At 47.1% G+C, this 19,184-nt stretch overlaps 1 protein-coding gene across 2 annotated transcripts in view; it reads left to right on the forward strand.

Annotated features, from left to right (window-relative positions):
* dpy19l1l (dpy-19-like 1, like (H. sapiens)) overlaps positions 1 to 19,184 on the forward strand; it is a 100,142-nt gene that overhangs the window by 40,074 nt on the left and 40,884 nt on the right. For both annotated transcript variants that reach the window (XM_038810380.1, XM_038810381.1), the window contains exons 11-12: positions 62 to 142; positions 1,663 to 1,764. In XM_038810380.1, the coding sequence (XP_038666308.1) occupies positions 62 to 142; positions 1,663 to 1,764 (183 nt within the window). The remainder of the gene's footprint in view (positions 1 to 61; positions 143 to 1,662; positions 1,765 to 19,184) is intronic.

Consider the following 19,184-nt stretch of genomic DNA (forward strand, 5'->3'; position numbering starts at 1 on the left):
GTGCTGACATTGTGCCATTGTGTGTGAATATAAACTGTTGCTATTTTGTGTAATTTTGCAGATGATGAAAGGAACTGTCTGGCTTATTGGAACTATTATACTCAAATTCGTGACTTCTAAAGTATTAGGAGTTGCTGATGATGTAAGTATCTATTTTATGAATGAGGTGTACAAAAGAAGCACAGACGGGATTCTGATTTTGAATTCTAGTTAGCTGGTCGAATACAGAGATGGATTTCTATAACTGTGAACATAATTGGAGCTGCGATTCATTCAGTGATTTCTGTTTAGCCTGTTGATGCCACAATCTGTGCTGCTTACTGGGAGGCTCCAGGACATTTCCAGCAGAGAACTTTGCTCTACCGACAGCCTGAAACATTCATTCAAACCAGTCTGTGGATTTCAGGGAACATTATGATGAACTGAAACTTTGCTAATCCATTTGAAACTGATGCTCATGACATGCTCTAACTGGAACTAATGGGGATGCTAAATGACAAGTGACCTGAAGAGTGCTTTGCAGAGCATGACCTTGTGATATTTTATAGTCAATACTTTGCCTCCGAGTCTTATCTAAATCTATCAAAGCATGCCCTTTGATTTATTGGCAGCACAACGAAAAACACTAAACCAAAATGAAGATCACTCCTGACAGATCTATCTGGAATACTCCACAATGCCACATCAATGGCTGCAGGCAGACATCTGCAAGCACAAACAATGCCAGATATCTCCCTAAATCCGTGTTCAGTACAGTGACTAGAAAGTCAGCTAAGAAATTGGTCTTCTCATTGGAAGCTTGTTCATAAAACTGCACATTTTTTGTTGTTTTAAGAATTAATAATTAACTAAATCTCTAATGGCTTATCTTTCTGAAATTTTCACATTGATCCCGTGACTGAGAAAAAAACTTGGTTCCTCGCAAAAAGGTTGCTCTGTTCTAGCCTATTGCACTTTGCCCATTGATCAGTTATTGCAAGGTGTAGATAGGTCCATGGCAAGCAGAGCTATGGGATGCAGAAGCTGCAAGTTTTGTTTTAATTTTCCTTCATTTATCCATCTTTCCCACCCAAATCAATAATCCATTGTCCAAGGGTGGAAAAGAATGCACTGGACTGCTGCTTATTGGAAGAGTTTGGTAACTTAGAGAACAATATCCTTGTAAACTTTCAAAAAATCTACTGTACACAAAGCTTGTACTGAAAACCTTGAGAGGTTCGTATGAGGTTCAATCTCCTACTCCTAGTTTAGGAATAACATTCAAAGGGAGGGCAGGACTGTGACAGAGGCCTGCAGTGTTTAATCCTCATTGGGAGTGAGGCGTTGGTGAATTTACCCAGAGACCTCAATTAGCATTCTTCATCAAGTACACCTGGATCATGATCAGTCACATGTTCATCGCCTTTTGGCCAGTTTGTCAATTATGAACATAAGTGAAGTTTTGTCGTTGCAAAGATGATCTTGTACGATCGCTAACATTGACTTTCGGGGAACTTGTCTAATTGTTTCACACATCACCTCGTTCTGAACTTTTATCCATTGGGTGCACAGATTCAAGATTGATGCTTTGTTGCCATGGACCACTCACTATGAGCAATCAGAGTGCAGTGTGATATTGAACTTATATAGCTATATGTGACCATGTTTCCTCTTTGCTTCCAGGCGCACATAAGTAACCTACTGAAATCTAAATTCACCAGCTACAAGGATTTTGACACCCTGATGTACACGTGTGCTGTGGAGTTTGATTTCATGGAGATTGAGGTGATCTTTCAAGAATGTTAAATGTATTGATGTGAATGTTGAGATATCAATGCTCAGTGAACACAGAAGTTGCAGCTCGAATCCCTGCTCTCTTTATATCCTGGTCTGAGATTGTTAAGTGAGGGAATGCAAACTGGAAATGTGAGAGGTCAAAGGATACTGGACTGTGCAGCAAAGAACCCCCAGGAAAGATGGGCATTGATGGAGTCCAGTGAGAATCCCCTTATCCTCACTCACAGCAGCTATGCTGTCAGGTTAGGAGTCCTGTGTATCCACACTCTCAGCAGCTATGCCGTGTATCCACACACTCAGCAACTGTGCTGTGTCCTGTGTATCCACACTCAGCAGCAACTGTGCTGTGCCCTGTGTATCCACACTCTCAGCAACTGTGCTGTGTCCTGTGTATCCACACTCAGCAGCAACTGTGCTGTGCCCTGTGTATCCACACTCTCAGCAACTGTGCTGTGTCCTGTGTATCCACACTCTCAGCAACTGTGCTGTGTCCTGTGTATCCACACTCTCAGTAACTGTGCTGTGCCCTGTGTATCCACACTCTCAGTAACTGTGCTGTGCCCTGTGTATCCACACTCAGCAGCAACTGTGCTGTGCCCTGTGTATCCACACTCAGCAGCAACTGTGCTGTGTCCTGTGTATCCACACTCTCAGCAACTGTGCTGTGTCCTGTGTATCCACACTCTCAGCAACTGTGCTGTGTCCTGTGTATCCACACTCTCAGCAACTGTGCTGTGTCCTGTGTATCCACACTCAGCAGCAACTGTGCTGTGTCCTGTGTATCCACACTCTCAGCAACTGTGCTGTGTCCTGTGTATCCACACTCTCAGCAACTGTGCTGTGTCTTGTGTATCCACACTCTCAGCAACTGTGCTGTGTCCTGTGTATCCACACTCTCAGCAACTGTGCTGTGTCCTGTGTATCCACACTCAGCAGCAACTGTGCTGTGTCCTGTGTATCCACACTCTCAGCAACTGTGCTGTGTCCTGTGTATCCACACTCTCAGCAACTGTGCTGTGTCCTGTGTATCCACACTCTCAGCAACTGTGCTGTGTCCTGTGTATCCACACTCAGCAGCAACTGTGCTGTGTCCTGTGTATCCACACTCTCAGCAACTGTGCTGTGCCCTGTGTATCCACACTCTCAGCAACTGTGCTGTGTCCTGTGTATCCACACTCTCAGCAGCAACTGTGCTGTGTCCTGTGTATCCACACTCTCAGCAGCTGTGCTGTGTCCTGTGTATCCACACTCTCAGCAGCAACTGTGCTGTGTCCTGTGTATCCACACACTCAGCAGCTGTGCTGTGTCCTGTGTATCCACACTCTCAGCAACTGTGCTGTGTCCTGTGTATCCACACTCTCAGCAACTGTGCTGTGTCCTGTGTATCCACACTCTCAGCAACTGTGCTGTGTCCTGTGTATCCACACTCAGCAGCAACTGTGCTGTGTCCTGTGTATCCACACTCTCAGCAACTGTGTTGTGTCCTGTGTATCCACACTCTCAGCAACTGTGCTGTGTCTTGTGTATCCACACTCTCAGCAACTGTGCTGTGTCCTGTGTATCCACACTCAGCAGCAACTGTGCTGTGTCCTGTGTATCCACACACTCAGCAGCTGTGCTGTGTCCTGTGTATCCACACTCTCAGCAACTGTGCTGTGTCCTGTGTATCCACACACTCAGCAGCTATGCTGTGTCCTGTGTATCCACACTCAGCAGCAACTGTGCTGTGTCTTGTGTATCCACACTCTCAGCAACTGTGCTGTGTCCTGTGTATCCACACTCTCAGCAACTGTGCTGTGTCCTGTGTATCCACACTCAGCAGCAACTGTGCTGTGTCCTGTGTATCCACACACTCAGCAGCTATGCTGTGTCCTGTGTATCCACACTCAGCAGCAACTGTGCTGTGTCTTGTGTATCCACACTCAGCAGCAACTGTGCTGTGTCTTGTGTATCCACACTCTCAGCAACTGTGCTGTGTCCTGTGTATCCACACTCTCAGAAGATGTGCTGTGTCCTGTGTATCCACACTCTCAGCAACTGTGCTGTGTCCTGTGTATCCACACTCTCAGCAACTGTGCTGTGTCCTGTGTATCCACACTCAGCAGCAACTGTGCTGTGTCCTGTGTATCCACACTCTCAGCAACTGTGCTGTGTCCTGTGTATCCACACTCTCAGAAGATGTGCTGTGTCCTGTGTATCCACACTCTCAGCAACTGTGCTGTGTCCTGTGTATCCACACTCAGCAGCAACTGTGCTGTGCCCTGTGTATCCACACTCTCAGTAGCTGTGCTGTGCCCTGTGTATCCACACTCTCAGCAACTGTGTTGTGTCCTGTGTATCCACACTCAGCAGCTGTGCTGTGCCCTGTGTATCCACACTCAGCAGCAGCTGTGCTGTGTCCTGTGTATCCACACTCAGCAGCAACTGTGCTGTGTCCTGTGTATCCACACTGTCAGCAACTGTGCTGTGTCCTGTGTATCCACACTCAGCAGCAACTGTGCTGTGCCCTGTGTATCCACACTCTCAGCAACTGTGTTGTGTCCTGTGTATCCACCCTCTCAGAAGATGTGCTGTGTCCTGTGTATCCACACTCAGCAGCAGCTGTGCTGTGCCCTGTGTATCCACACACTCAGCAACTGTGCTGTGTCCTGTGTATCCACACTCTCAGCAACTGTGCTGTGCCCTGTGTATCCACACTCTCAGCAACTGTGCTGTGCCCTGTGTATCCACACTCTCAGCAACTGTGCTGTGCCCTGTGTATCCACACTCAGCAGCAACTGTGCTGTGCCCTGTGTATCCACACACTCAGCAGCTATGCTGTGCCCTGTGTATCCACACTCTCAGCAACTGTGCTGTGCCCTGTGTATCCACACACTCAGCAGCTATGCTGTGCCCTGTGTATCCACACTCTCAGCAACTGTGCTGTGCCCTGTGTATCCACACTCTCAGCAACTGTGCTGTGTCCTGTGTATCCACACTCTCAGCAACTGTGCTGTGTCCTGTGTATCCACACTCAGCAGCAACTGTGCTGTGCCCTGTGTATCCACACTCAGCAGCAACTGTGCTGTGTCCTGTGTATCCACACTCAGCAGCAGCTATGCTGTGCCCTGTGTATCCACACTCAGCAACTGTGCTGTGCCCTGTGTATCCACACTCAGCAGCAGCTATGCTGTGCCCTGTGTATCCACACTCAGCAGCAGCTATGCTGTGCCCTGTGTATCCACACTCTCAGCAACTGTGCTGTGTCCTGTGTATCCACACTCAGCAGCAGCTATGCTGTGCCCTGTGTATCCACACACTCAGCAACTGTGCTGTGTCCTGTGTATCCACACTCAGCAGCAACTGTGCTGTGCCCTGTGTATCCACACTCTCAGCAACTGTGCTGTGTCCTGTGTATCCACACTCAGCAGCAACTGTGCTGTGCCCTGTGTATCCACACTCTCAGCAACTGTGCTGTGTCCTGTGTATCCACACTCTCAGCAACTGTGCTGTGTCCTGTGTATCCACACTCTCAGTAACTGTGCTGTGCCCTGTGTATCCACACTCTCAGTAACTGTGCTGTGCCCTGTGTATCCACACTCAGCAGCAACTGTGCTGTGCCCTGTGTATCCACACTCAGCAGCAACTGTGCTGTGTCCTGTGTATCCACACTCTCAGCAACTGTGCTGTGTCCTGTGTATCCACACTCTCAGCAACTGTGCTGTGTCCTGTGTATCCACACTCTCAGCAACTGTGCTGTGTCCTGTGTATCCACACTCAGCAGCAACTGTGCTGTGTCCTGTGTATCCACACTCTCAGCAACTGTGCTGTGTCCTGTGTATCCACACTCTCAGCAACTGTGCTGTGTCTTGTGTATCCACACTCTCAGCAACTGTGCTGTGTCCTGTGTATCCACACTCTCAGCAACTGTGCTGTGTCCTGTGTATCCACACTCAGCAGCAACTGTGCTGTGTCCTGTGTATCCACACTCTCAGCAACTGTGCTGTGTCCTGTGTATCCACACTCTCAGCAACTGTGCTGTGTCCTGTGTATCCACACTCTCAGCAACTGTGCTGTGTCCTGTGTATCCACACTCAGCAGCAACTGTGCTGTGTCCTGTGTATCCACACTCTCAGCAACTGTGCTGTGCCCTGTGTATCCACACTCTCAGCAACTGTGCTGTGTCCTGTGTATCCACACTCTCAGCAGCAACTGTGCTGTGTCCTGTGTATCCACACTCTCAGCAGCTGTGCTGTGTCCTGTGTATCCACACTCTCAGCAGCAACTGTGCTGTGTCCTGTGTATCCACACACTCAGCAGCTGTGCTGTGTCCTGTGTATCCACACTCTCAGCAACTGTGCTGTGTCCTGTGTATCCACACTCTCAGCAACTGTGCTGTGTCCTGTGTATCCACACTCTCAGCAACTGTGCTGTGTCCTGTGTATCCACACTCAGCAGCAACTGTGCTGTGTCCTGTGTATCCACACTCTCAGCAACTGTGTTGTGTCCTGTGTATCCACACTCTCAGCAACTGTGCTGTGTCTTGTGTATCCACACTCTCAGCAACTGTGCTGTGTCCTGTGTATCCACACTCAGCAGCAACTGTGCTGTGTCCTGTGTATCCACACACTCAGCAGCTGTGCTGTGTCCTGTGTATCCACACTCTCAGCAACTGTGCTGTGTCCTGTGTATCCACACACTCAGCAGCTATGCTGTGTCCTGTGTATCCACACTCAGCAGCAACTGTGCTGTGTCTTGTGTATCCACACTCTCAGCAACTGTGCTGTGTCCTGTGTATCCACACTCTCAGCAACTGTGCTGTGTCCTGTGTATCCACACTCAGCAGCAACTGTGCTGTGTCCTGTGTATCCACACACTCAGCAGCTATGCTGTGTCCTGTGTATCCACACTCAGCAGCAACTGTGCTGTGTCTTGTGTATCCACACTCAGCAGCAACTGTGCTGTGTCTTGTGTATCCACACTCTCAGCAACTGTGCTGTGTCCTGTGTATCCACACTCTCAGAAGATGTGCTGTGTCCTGTGTATCCACACTCTCAGCAACTGTGCTGTGTCCTGTGTATCCACACTCTCAGCAACTGTGCTGTGTCCTGTGTATCCACACTCAGCAGCAACTGTGCTGTGTCCTGTGTATCCACACTCTCAGCAACTGTGCTGTGTCCTGTGTATCCACACTCTCAGAAGATGTGCTGTGTCCTGTGTATCCACACTCTCAGCAACTGTGCTGTGTCCTGTGTATCCACACTCAGCAGCAACTGTGCTGTGCCCTGTGTATCCACACTCTCAGTAGCTGTGCTGTGCCCTGTGTATCCACACTCTCAGCAACTGTGCTGTGCCCTGTGTATCCACACTCAGCAGCAGCTGTGCTGTGTCCTGTGTATCCACACTCAGCAGCAACTGTGCTGTGTCCTGTGTATCCACACTGTCAGCAACTGTGCTGTGTCCTGTGTATCCACACTCAGCAGCAACTGTGCTGTGCCCTGTGTATCCACACTCTCAGCAACTGTGTTGTGTCCTGTGTATCCACCCTCTCAGAAGATGTGCTGTGTCCTGTGTATCCACACTCAGCAGCAGCTGTGCTGTGCCCTGTGTATCCACACACTCAGCAACTGTGCTGTGTCCTGTGTATCCACACTCTCAGCAACTGTGCTGTGCCCTGTGTATCCACACTCTCAGCAACTGTGCTGTGCCCTGTGTATCCACACTCTCAGCAACTGTGCTGTGCCCTGTGTATCCACACTCAGCAGCAACTGTGCTGTGCCCTGTGTATCCACACACTCAGCAGCTATGCTGTGCCCTGTGTATCCACACTCTCAGCAACTGTGCTGTGCCCTGTGTATCCACACACTCAGCAGCTATGCTGTGCCCTGTGTATCCACACTCTCAGCAACTGTGCTGTGCCCTGTGTATCCACACTCTCAGCAACTGTGCTGTGTCCTGTGTATCCACACTCTCAGCAACTGTGCTGTGTCCTGTGTATCCACACTCAGCAGCAACTGTGCTGTGCCCTGTGTATCCACACTCAGCAGCAACTGTGCTGTGTCCTGTGTATCCACACTCAGCAGCAGCTATGCTGTGCCCTGTGTATCCACACTCAGCAACTGTGCTGTGCCCTGTGTATCCACACTCAGCAGCAGCTATGCTGTGCCCTGTGTATCCACACTCAGCAGCAGCTATGCTGTGCCCTGTGTATCCACACTCTCAGCAACTGTGCTGTGTCCTGTGTATCCACACTCAGCAGCAGCTATGCTGTGCCCTGTGTATCCACACTCTCAGTAGCTGCGCTGTGCCCTGTGTATCCACACTCAGCAGCAACTGTGCTGTGCCCTGTGTATCCACACACTCAGTAGCTGCGCTGTGCCCTGTGTATCCACACTCAGCAGCAGCTGTGCTGTCAGGTTATTGAATTGGAACAGTTCAGGGGGAATTCATTCAGGGTTATACATAGATTACTGTAGCTGTGTGGGGTCTTTGTGTTTGTAATTAATAAAAGTTCTTGCTGTGTGTTTATACGAATGTTAACTAAATTCCTATAATAAAGCTTGTTTTTTGATTTAAAATGCCTAAGAAGTCCAAAGAATAACGCCTGAAAAGCAGGGTCTTGTGCTCATCCCAGCCAAAATCAATAAACAGTTAGAGATCAGGTGAACTCCATAATATACTTTGGAGTTTTCTAAACCCTGGCACAAAACACTGCTTCTGTAAAAATACTGCATTACTGGAGATTCCTCAATCTGTCGGGGTTTGGCCTATTGAAAGCACAAGAATGATAGTTTCACAGTCGTGTCTTTATTCAGTCCCCACCTTATGATTGCAAAGGATCATCTCACAAGTCATCACGCAGCCTTTATCAAGCATGCTGCTGCTCTGTTGAACATGCCCTGCTTCAACCACTGTGCTCAGGAGTATTAAGGTTTTCTCTTTCACCTGGATTACATGTGGGGGGGGTGTCAAATGAGCAAATAGTGAGTTTTGGGAGCCTGTACTTGCTGCTTCCTCAGTGAATGTTATGCGTCCAATTAGCGTTCCCTTTGAGGATGTCCTTGCTATCTATGCCTGAAGTTGCATCCCTTAACTCCACGCTCAATTTTTGTCGTCTCTTTTGTTCACCGAATTTTGTAACGACCTTTGTAATTTGGCAGACGTTAAATTTTGAAAAGCCAGGTCATCTTCCCTCCAGCCCTGCCAAGTTTAATAAATGTTAGATATCCACAGCTGATGGACACGCTCTCTGCATTTATCTTTTTGAAAATTCTTAAGTAATATTCCAAGTAACATAAGAATAGAAAAAATCCTCTAAGAGGAAAATAATGCCTGAAAAATAATCTGGAGAATGCATTATTGAGACAGAGTGCACACTAAATAAGTATTACTACACAATAAGTGGGCAAAGTAAATATCATCCACCGGCAAATAGTGGAGAATCAATCTGATGTCAGGACAAGTGGAGCCTGGAGCATGGCACTTTCACTAATTGTAATGTGTAGCTTGTCATGGCCATTTCTGATGCTTTTCAGGAAGGAATGCGTCATCCTGCACAGGCTAGCCTGACTTTGTATCAAAGGAATTACTCGGGACCACCCAGGGAAACTGTCATCTTCTAGAACAGTGCAAAATTTATGGGCTCCTTTCTTTAAAAACAAAAGTGGGGGGAGAGCTGAGCTTGCTGAAGGAATTTAAACTGCTGCAAGTGTGAAATGTCAGCAAAACCTCAACATCGATCCAAGTCGGGGGCTCCGGGGATCCTGAAGCATTTAGGCAGAGCACCAAGTCAACCAGAAATCTTCAAGGGGAAACATGTGCTCTGAGGCTGTCTTTAAGAGATCTAGGAAGGATACACTTGTCTGAGAGGAAGCAGAGAAAAGGTGCAACTAGATTGATCCCGTCAGATGCGAGGACTGTCCTGCGAGGGGAGATGGGGTAAAATGAACCATCTTATCAGGTTTTAAAAAATGAGATCTCATTGGAATGTATAAAATTATTTTAAAGCCTCGACAGGGTGGCTGTTTTCCCTGGTTGGAGAATCTAGAATTGGAGGCCATTGTTTCAGGATAAGGAGTTGATGAGCATTGGGATGGGGGAAATTTCTTCACTCGAGGGTTTATGAATCTTGGGAGTTCTCTACGAGAGAGGGATGTGGGTGCTCAGTTGAGTATATTCAAGACTGAGGCCGCTATGTATTCGGTCACTAAGGGCATCAAGGGATACATGTGCAGACTGGAAAGTGAACTTGATGCAGAAGATCCCTGTGATCTTATTGAATGGCAGAGGAGGTTTGAGGAGCTGTGAGGCTGATGTGTTGGTCACTAACAAGTCAGTTCAGGGAGGAAAAGCTTGATACTGGTCTGCACTTGTGACCTATTTGTGAGTAAGAAAGATAATCTAAAGATTTGGACTTCAGATTTGAAGGTGAGGAAAAATAATTGGAAGATGTAGACAGTCCAAGGCTCTGGTCAGGTGCCAAGGACCAAGTTGAGTGGATCATCCAATGGGGCTTTGTGGACCGGTTTCTCCCTGAATGAACGGACCTATATTCTCTCGTTTAGAAGAATAAGAGGTGATGTGACAGATACGGACAAGATTCTGAAGGGGATTGATAGGGTGGACACAATTTTCTTTTCCACCCTGTCTCTCAAGTCTAGAACATGGGGCACTGTCTCATTTAGGACTGAAACTCATTTTAGACCCTGTGTCGGCGTGGGTTTCCTCCGGGTGCTCCGGTTTCCTCCCACAAGTCCCGAAAGACATGCTGTTAGGTAATTTGGACATTCTGAATTCTCCCTCCGTGTACCCGAACAGGCGCCGGAATGTGGCGACGTGGACATTTTCACAGTAACTTCATTGCAGTGTTAATGTAAACCTACTTGTGACAATAATAAAGATTATTATTTATTATTATTATTAACTGAAAACTTTCTTCACTGAGAGGTTTGGGAATCTTTGGAACTGTACACTCAAGTGGATGCTCCATTGTTGAACATGTTCGAGACAGGTGGATTTTTTTTGTGTCTCAGGAAATCCAGGATATGGGAAGTGGGCAGGAAAGTGGAGTCGAGACAAGAGATGAGCTATGATCATATTGAATGGCAGAGCAGGTTCGAGGGGCTGATTAATCTACTGATGCACCTATCCTTTATGTTCTCACCTATCCATCTGCCTGTAAATTCCACTTCTTGAAATTGTTAATTCCTTCAACTGTGCTCCCATGTCTAGAGGGCATTTGGGGGAGTTCCTGAGAATATTGCCCATTACGTCCTTGTAATGCCTCAGTGGAACTGCCACTAACAGAAAGCTGGTATGAATTATATTGAGGCCCTTGGACATAATAATAATCTTTATTATTGTCACAAATAAGCTTACATTAACACTGAAATAAAGTTACTGTGAAAAGCTCCTAGTCGCAACATTCCGGCACCTTTTCAGGTACACAGAGGGAGAATTCAGAATGTCCAATTCACCTAATAGCATGTCTTTCGGGACTTGTGGGAGGAAACCGGAGCACCCGGAGGAAACCCACGCAGACACGGGGAGAACGTGCAGACTCCGCACAGACAGTGACCCAAGCTGGAAATCAAACCCGGGACCCTGGCGCTGTGAAGCCATAGTGCTAACCACTGTGCTACCGTGCTGCCCATGACCTTGAATGTGCCAGGGCTAAGCTCATTGACCCCCCAGAGAGGATCGATTGGGATAGGTAGAAGTGACATCAAATAAAGGACGTGACTGAGATAAAATACCAAATTGAGATAAGTAAACGAATGATCCATATGTGTTTCCTTGATTCTGATAGCTCTCTGGGCAAGTGACACATTTGTATAAAGACGAGTCAGTCATCTTAGTGAGGGATTGTGAGTCTTGCACTATTTTGTTTGCAATCTTTGCTTTATTGAACTCCCTTAAGCAAAGCTCCATCAAGAAGTTCCTTCTTGGTAACTAAACCTGAGGGCAGAAATTGGTATTTAGCATTTAATTTTACAGTAAAAATCATCTAACGTCAGGGCAGCATAGTTAATTGTAACTCAATACAATTGAGTCCCTGTATGTCCCTGTCAGGCAGGGAAGAGATGGTCGAGTGAGGGAACCATGGTTGACAAGAGAGGTTGAATGTCTTGTTAAGAGGAAGAAGGAGACTTATGTAAGGCTGAAGAAACAAGGTTCAGACAGGGCGCTGGAGGGATACAAGATAGCCAGGAGGGAACTGAAGAAAGGGATTAGGAGAGCTAAGAGAGGGCATGAAAAATCTTTGGCGGGTAGGATCAAGGAAAACCCCAAGGCCTTTTACACATACGTGAGAAATATGAGAATGACTAGAGTGAGAGTAGGTCCGATTAAGGACAGTAGCGGGAGATTGTGTATTGAGTCTGAAGAGATAGGAGAGGTCTTGAACAAGTATTTTTCTTCAGTATTTACAAATGAGAGGGGCCATATTGTTGGAGAGGACAGCGTGAAGCAGACTGATAAGCTTGAGGAGATACTTGTCAGGAAGGAAAATGTGTTGCGCGTTTTGAAAAACTTGAGGATAGACAAGTCCCCCGGGCCTGACGGGATATATCCAAGGATTCTATGGGAAGCAAGAAATGAAATTGCAGAGCCGTTGGCAATGATCTTTTCGTCCTCGCTGTCAACAGGGGTGGTACCAGAGGATTGGAGAGTGGCAAATGTCGTGCCTCTGTTCAAAAAAGGGAATAGGGATAACCCTGGGAATTACAGGCCAGTTAGTCTTACTTCGGTGGTAGGCAAAGTAATGGAAAGGGTACTGAGGGATAGGATTTCTGAGCATCTGGAAAGGCATTGCTTGATTAGGGATAGTCAGCACGGATTTGTGAGGGGTAGGTCTTGCCTTACAAGTCTTATTGAATTCTTTGAGGAGGTGACCAAGCATGTGGATGAAGGTAAAGCAGTGGATGTAGTGTACATGGATTTTAGTAAGGCATTTGATAAGGTTCCCCATGGTAGGCTTATGCAGAAAGTAAGGAGGCATGGGATAGTGGGAAATTTGGCCAGTTTGGATAACAAACTGGCTAACCGATAGAAGACAGAGAGTTGTGGTGGATGGCAAATATTCAGCCTGGAGCCCAGTTATCAGTGGCGTACCGCAGGGATCAGTTCTGGGTCCTCTGCTGTTTGTGATTTTCATTAACGACTTGGATGAGGGAGTTGAAGGGTGGGTCAGTAAATTTGCAGATGATACGAAGATTGGTGGAGTTGTGGATAGTGAGGAGGGCTGTTGTCGGCTTCAAAGAGACATAGATAGAATGCAGAGCTGGGCTGAGAAGTGGCAGATGGAGTTTAACCCTGACAAGTGTGAGGTTGTCCATTTTGGAAGGACAAATCTGAATGCGGAATACAGGGTTAATGGTAGGGTTCTTGGCAATGTGGAGGAGCAGAGAGATCTTGGGGTCTATGTTCATTGTTCTTTGAAAGTTGCCACTCAAGTGGATAGAGCTGTGAAGAAGGCCTATGGTGTGCTAGCGTTCATTAGCAGAGGGATTGAATTTAAGAGCCGTGAGGTGATGATGCAGCTGTACAAAACCTTGGTCAGGCCACATTTGGAGTACTGTGTGCAGTTCTGGTCACCTCATTTTAGGAAGGATGTGGAAGCTTTGGAAAAGGTGCAGAGGAGATTTACCAGGATGTTGCCTGGAATGGAGAGTAGGTCATACGAGGAAAGATTGAGGGTGCTGGGCCTTTTCTCATTGGAACGGAGAAGGATGAGGGGCGACTTGATAGAGGTTTATAAGATGATCAGGGGAATAGATAGAGTAGATAGTCAGAGACTTTTTCCCCGGGTGGAACACACCATTACAAGGGGACATAAATTTAAGATAAATGGTGGAAGATATAGAGGGGATGTCAGAGGTAGGTTCTTTACCCAGAGAGTAGTGGGGGCATGGAATGCACTGCCTGTGGTAGTAGTTGAGTCGGAAAATTTATGGACCTTCAAACGGCTATTGGATAGGTACTTGGATTAGGGTAGAATAAGGGAGTGTAGGTTAACTTCTTAAGGGCAGCACGGTAGCATTGTGGATAGCACAATTGCTTCACAGCTCCAGGGTCCCAAGTTCGATTTCGACTTGGGTCACTGTCTGTGTGGAGTCTGCACATCCTCCCCGTGACTGCGTGGGTTTCCTCCGGGTACTCCGGTTTCCTCCCACAGTCCAAAGATGTGCAGGTTGGGTGGATTGGCCATGACAAATTGTCCAAAATTCTATGATTAACCTAGGACAAAAGTTTGGCGCAACATCGTGGGCCGAAGGGCCTGTTCTGTGCTGTATTTCTCTATCTCTATCTATCAATCTACCAATATTTCAACTGTTTATTTTAAATTAATTGATTAGTGCTTAAATGCAACTCAGCGGGGTGCAGTGCTCCAACTGAGATGTGGCAGATCTGTGACGCTTCCAGCGTTCCGGTCGATTACATCTGCAGTAAGTGTAACCAATGGCAGCTCCTCACAGACCGCGTGGTTCGGTTGGAGCAACAATTGGTTGCACTGAGGAGCATGCAGGTGGCGGAAAGCGTCATAGATGGAGTTATAGAGATGTGGTCACACACAAGGTGCAGGCAGAGAGGATGGGTGACCACCAGAAAGGGCAGGCAGGCAGTGCAGGAATCCCCTGTGGTTGTCCCACTCTCAAACAGGTATACCCCTTTGGATACTGTTGGGGAGAATAGCCTATCAGGGAAAAACAGCAGCAGCCAGAGCAGTGGCACCACAGCTGGCTCTGATGTTCAGCAGGGAGGGTCAAAGTGCAGAAGAGCAATAGTCAAAGGGGACATTGTAGTCAGGGGCACAGATAGGCGCTTCTGTGGACGTGAAAGAGACTCCAGGATGGTATCTTGCCTCCCTGGTGCCAGGCTCCAGGATGTCTCCGAACGGGTAGTGGGCATCCTGAAGGGGGAGGGCAAACAGGCAGAGGTCATTGTACATATTGGTACTAACGACATAGGCAGGAAGGGGCATGAGGTCCTGCAGCAGGAGTTCAGGGAGCTAGGCAGAAAGTTAAAAGACAGGATCTCTAGGGTCGTAATCTCGGGATTACTCCCTGTGCCACGTGACAGTGAGGCTAGAAATAGGAAGATAGAGCAGCTAAACACGTGGCTAAACAGTTGGTGTAGGAGGGAGGGTTGCCGTTATCTGGACCACTGGGAGCTCTTCCGGGGCAGGTGTGACCTGTATATAAGAAGGACGGGTTAGGGCCAGTATGGCTCTGAGGAAGAGCAGACAGGGAGATGTTGCTAAAAACAGCGGAACTGGTGGCCTGAAGTGCATACTTTTTAATGCAAGAAGTATTACGGGTAAGGCAGATGAACTTAGAGCTTGGATTAGTACTTGGAACTATGATGTTGTTGCCATTACAGAGACCTGGTTGAGGGAAGGACAGGATTGGCAGCTAAACATTCCAGGATTTAGATGTTTCAGGCGGGATAGAGGGGGATGTAAAAGGGGTGGTGGAGTTGCGCTACTGGTTGGAGAGAATATCACCGCTGTACTGTAGGAGGACACCTCAGGGGGCAGCGAGGCTATATGGGTAGAGATCAGGAATAAGAAGGGTGCAGTCACAATGTTGGGGGTTTACTACAGGCCACCCAACAGCCAGCGGGAAATAGAGGAGCAGATAGGTAGACAGATTTTGGAAAGGAGTAAAAACAACAGGGTTGTTGTGATTGGAGAATTTAACGTCCCCAATATTGACCGGGACTCACTTAGTGCTAGGGGCTTAGATGGGGCAGAGTTTGTAAGGAGCATCCAGGAGGGCTTCTTAAAAAAATGTAGTTAGTCCAACTAGGGATGGGGCTATACTGGACCTGGTATTGGGGAATGGGCCTTGACAGGTGGTATAAGTTTCAGTAGGGGAGCATTTCGGGGACAGTGACCACAGTTCAGTAAGTTTTAAAGTGCTGCTGGACAAGGTATAAGAGTGGTCCTAGGGTGAATGTGCTAAATTGGGGGAAGGCTAATTATAACAATATTAGGCAGGAACTGAAGAAACTAGATTGGGGGTGGATGTTCGAGGGTAAATCAACATCTGACATGTGGGAGGCTTTCAAATGTCAGTCGAAAGGAATTCAGGACCGGCATGTTCCTGTGAGGAAGAAGGATAAATACGGCAAATTTCAGGAACCCTGGATAACGAGAGATATTGTAGACCTCGTCAAGAAGAAAAAGGAGGCATTTGTCAGGGTTAGAAGGCCTAGAACAGACTAAGCCTGTGTGGAATATAAGGAAAGTAGGAAGGAACTTAAGCAAGGAGCCAGAAGGGCTAAAAGGGTCATAGGACAAAGAAAAATTACAGCATAGGAACAGGCCCTTCGGCCCTCCAGATCCTCTATCTAAAACTGTCGCCTATTTTCTAAGGATCTGTATCCTTCTGCTCCCTTCCCATTCATGTATCTGTCAAGATACATCTTAAAACGCTATCGTGCCTGCCTCTACCACCTCCGCCGGCAATGCGTTCCAGGCACCCACCACCCTCTGCGTAAAGAACTTTCCACGCATATCTCCCTTAAACTTTTCCCCTCTCACCTTGAACTCGCGACCCCTAGTAATTGAGTCCCCCACTCTGGGGGGGGAAAAGCTTCTTGCTATCCACCCTGTCTATACCTCTCATGATTTTGTAGAGCTCAATGAGGTCCCCCCTCAACCTCCGTCTTTCTAATGAAAATAATCCTAATCTACTCAACCTCTCCATAGCTAGCGGCCTCCATACCAGGCAACATCCTGGTGAATCTCCTCTGCACCTTCTCCAAAGCATCCACATTCTTTTGGTAATGTGGCGACCAGAACTGTACACAGTATTCCAAATGTGGCCGAACCAAGTCTTATACAACTATAACATGACCTGCCGACTCTTGTACTCAATACCCCGTCCGATGAAGGAAAGCATGCTGTATGCCTTCTTGACCACTCTTATCAACCTGCGTTGCCACCTTCAGGATACAATGGACCTGAACACCCAGATCTCTCTGTACATCAATTTTCCCCAGGGCTTTTTCATTTACCACATAGTTCGCTCTTGAATTGGATCTTCAATTCTGATCTTCCAAAATGCATCACGTCGCATTTGCCCGGATTGAACTCCATCTGCCATTTCTCCGCTCAACTCTCCAATCTATCTATATTTTGCTGTATTGTCTGACAGTCACCTTCACTATCTGCTACTCCACCAATCTTAGTGTCATCTGCAAACTTGCTAATCAGACCACCTATACCTTCCTCCAGATCATTTATGTAGATCACAAACAGCAGTGGTCGCAGCACGGATCCCTGTGGAACACCACTGGTCACAGTTCTCCATTTTGAGAAACTCCCTTCCACCACTACTCTCTGTCTCCTGTTGCCCAGCCAGTTCTTTATCCATCTAGCTAGTACATCCTGGACCCCATGAGACTTCACTTTTTCCATCAGCCTACCATGGGGAACCTTATCAAATGCCTTACTGAAGTCCATGTATATGACATCTACAGCCCTTCCTTCATCAATCAACTTTGTCACTTCCTCAAAGAATTCTATTAAGTTGGTAAGACATGACCTTCCCTGCACAAAACTATGTTGCCTATCACTGATAAGCCTATTTTCTTCCAAATGGGAATAAATCCTATCCCTCAGTATCTTCTCCAGCAGCTTCCCTACCACTGACGTCAGGCTCACCGGTCTATAATTCCCTGGATTATCCCTGCTACCCTTCTTAAACAAGGGGACAACATTAGCAATTCTCCAGTCCTCCGGTACCTCACCTGTGTTCAAGGATGCTGCAAAGATATCTGTTAAGGCCCCAGCTATTTCGTCCCTCACTTCCCTCAGTAACCTGGGATAGATCCCATCTGGACCTGGGGATTTGTCCACCTTAATGCCTTTTAGAATACCCAACACATCCTCCCTCCTTATGCCGACTTGACCTAGAGTAATCAAACATCTATCCCTAACCTCAACATCCGTCATGTCCCTCTTGTCTGTGAATCCCGATGCAAAGTACTCGTCAAGAATCTCACCCATTTTCTCTGACTCCACGCACAACTTTCCTCCTTTGTCCTTGAGTGGGCCAACCCTTTCTCTAGTTACCTTCTTGCTCCTTATATATGAATAAAAGGCTTTGGGATTTTCCTTAACCCTGTTTGTAAAAGATATTTCATGACCCTTTTAGCCTTCTTGATTCCTCGTTTCAGATTGGTCCTACATTCCAGATATTCCTCTAAAGCTTTATTTGTCTTCAGTCGCCTGGACCTTATGTATGCTTCCTTTTTCCTCTTAACTAGTCTCACAATTTCACCTGTCACCCATGGTTCCCTAATCTTGTCATTTCTATCCCTCATTTTCACAGGGACATGTCTGTCCTGCACTCTAATCAACCTCTCTTTAAAAGTCTCCCACATATCAAATGTGGATTTACCTTCAAACAGGTGTTCCCAATCCACATTCCCCAGTTCCTGCCGAATTTTGGTATAGTTGGCCTTCCCCAAATTTAGCACTCTTCCTTCAGGACCACGTCTTTGTCCGTGAGTATTCTAAAACTTAAGGAATTGTGATCACTGTTCCCAAAGTAATCCCCAACTGAAACTTCAACCACCTGGCCGGGCTAATTCCCAAACACCACGAAAAGTCATTGGCAAATAGGGTTAAGGAAAATCCCAAGGCTTTTTACACGTACATAAAAAGCAAGAGGGTAGCCAGGGAAAGGGTGGCCCCACTGAAGGACTCGCGAGGGAATCTATGTGTGGAGCCAGAGAAAATGGGTGAAGTACTAAATGAATACTTTGCATCAGTATTCACCAAAGAGAAGGAATTGGTGGATGTTGAGTCTGGAGAAGGGTGTGTAGATAGTCTGGATCACATTGAGATCCAAAAATATGAGGAGTTGGGCATCTTGAAAAATATTAAGATAGATAAGTGCCCAGGGCCTGATGGGATCTACCCTAGAATACTGAAGGAGGTGAGAGAGGAAATTGCTGAGGCCTTGACAGAAATCTTTGGATCTTCATTGTCTTCAAGTGATTTCCTGGAGGATTGGAGAATAGCCAATATTGTTCCTTTGTTTAAGAACGGTAGCAAGGATAATCCAGGGAACTACAGGCCGGTGAGCCTTACGTCAGTGGTAGGGAAATTACTGGGGAGAATTCTTCGAGACAGGATCTGCTCTCGTTTGGAAGCAAATGGACGTACAAGTGAATGGCAGCATGGTTTTGTGAAGGGGAGGTCGTGTCTCACTAACTTGATAGAGTTTTCCGAGGAGGTCACAAAGATGATTGATGCAGGTGGGGCAGTGGATATTGTCTATATGGACTTCAGTAAGGTCTTTGACAAGGTCCCTCATGGCAGACTGGTACAAAATGTGAAGTCACACGGGATCAGGGGTGAGCTGGCAAGGTGGATACAGAACTGGCTAGGCCAGAGAAGGCAGAGAGTAGCAATG

The sequence above is a fragment of the Scyliorhinus canicula genome, chromosome 10, assembly GCF_902713615.1.
Source record: "Scyliorhinus canicula chromosome 10, sScyCan1.1, whole genome shotgun sequence".
Lineage (NCBI taxonomy): Eukaryota > Metazoa > Chordata > Chondrichthyes > Carcharhiniformes > Scyliorhinidae > Scyliorhinus > Scyliorhinus canicula.